At 64.5% G+C, this 1,554-nt stretch overlaps 1 protein-coding gene across 1 annotated transcript in view; it reads right to left on the bottom strand.

The window, feature by feature from the left end:
- Positions 1-225: 225 nt before the first annotated feature.
- The window catches only part of EPO (erythropoietin), a 3,636-nt gene continuing 2,307 nt past the window's right edge, over positions 226-1,554 (bottom strand). Inside the window, exon 5 of the mRNA XM_026063843.1 lies at positions 226-1,476. Coding sequence (XP_025919628.1) covers positions 1,351-1,476 — 126 coding nt within the window. The 3' untranslated portion in view covers positions 226-1,350. The remainder of the gene's footprint in view (positions 1,477-1,554) is intronic.

The raw sequence follows: 1,554 nt of genomic DNA on the forward strand, positions 1-1,554 counted from the left end.
CCGACCCCGTGTCCGGGGGCAGGGCCCAGGCGTCCGGGGGTCCCCGGGGCCGGGGGGGCCTCGGGGGGGGGCCCGGGGGGGCCCCGGCGTCCGGGCGGCGCAGAGGAAGCGGCGGCGGCTCTGATAAATATTCCTTGTTCCCGCCGGTGCCCGGCTGACAGACAGCTGTCAATCACCCCCACGCCCTCCCCTGAAGTCCCCCCCCCGCCAGTCCTTGATGGGCAGCTGTCAATCATGGCGCAGGCCCGTCTCCAGCGTGACAGGCAGCTGTCAATCGCGCCAAGTCCGGAGGGGCTGAGCTGACAGCTGTCAATCAGCCGCCGACGTGTCCGGAGCCTCCGGACTGGCCTCGTTCCAGCTGCCAGAGAGAAAGGTGATTGACAGCTGTCAATCACCTGCCAACACGTCCATAGTCCGGAGGACCGGCCTCATCCTGATTGGGGGTGATTGACAGCTGTCAATCGCCTGGTGACGTGTCCATAGTGGGGAGGAGGGAGTCCTGTGCCAGCTGCTGCCCATATGTAGAGAGAGGATGATTGACAGCTGTCAATCACCTGCCCACGTGTCCGTAGTCCAGAGGACCAGCCTCATCCCACGCACAGTGAAGGGAGCTGATTGACAGCTGTCAATCACCCGCTGACGTTTCCGCAGCTCAGCGTGCCGGCTCCATCCCGAGCGCCATGGAGTGATCTGACTGACAGCTGTCAATCACCCGCCATGCCCAATCCCCAGCAGCCTGGCCTCATCCTGTCTGCGGTGGGTGGAGCTGATTGACAGCTGTCAATCACCCGCTGGCGACATCCCCGCAGGGGGACCAGGCCATGACAGCTGTCAGTCTGAGAGATGTGATTGACAGCTGTCTATCCATGGTGATGGACATCTGCCACGGGGTGACTGACAGCCATCGTGGATGATTGACGAGCATCACCAGGAGCAGGCGTCAAGAGAGGAAGAGCCGTGCTTGGCAGGTGATTGTCGGGAATTGTGGATGATTGACAGGCGGTGTGGATGATTGACGGGTGTTGTGGATGATTGACAAGTAATTGACAGGTGTCACTGGGCATCACCGGGCGTCACCAGAGACAGGTATCAGTGAGGAGCAGGCACACCTTGACAGGCGATTGATGGGTGTCACAGGCGATTGACAAGCGACCGACAGGCGTCACCGGGGAAAGGCGTCGGCAAGGAACAGGTACACCTTGGCGGGCGATTGACGGGCATCGCGGGCGATTGACAGGCAACTGATGGGCGTCACCAGGGACAGGCGTTGGTGAGGAACAGGCACACCTTGGCGGGCGATTGACAGGCGTCGCGGGCGATTGACAGGCGACTGACGGGCATCCCCGGGCGTCACCGGGGACAGGCGTCGGCGAGGAACAGGCGCACCTTGCCGCGCAGGAAGCTGGCGTGGGCGCTGAGCAGCCGGGCCAGCGTCCGCACCGGCACCGCGGGGGGGGGCCCGGCCTCGGGGGGCTCCTGGGGGGGGGCGCACGTCACCCCTCACCTCTGACCCCTCGTGGCCCCCAATGACCCCCCCAGACCCCCCCAGGACCC

The sequence above is a fragment of the Apteryx rowi genome, unplaced genomic scaffold, assembly GCF_003343035.1.
Source record: "Apteryx rowi isolate R43461 unplaced genomic scaffold, aptRow1 scaffold_2017, whole genome shotgun sequence".
Classification (NCBI taxonomy): Eukaryota; Metazoa; Chordata; class Aves; order Apterygiformes; family Apterygidae; genus Apteryx; species Apteryx rowi.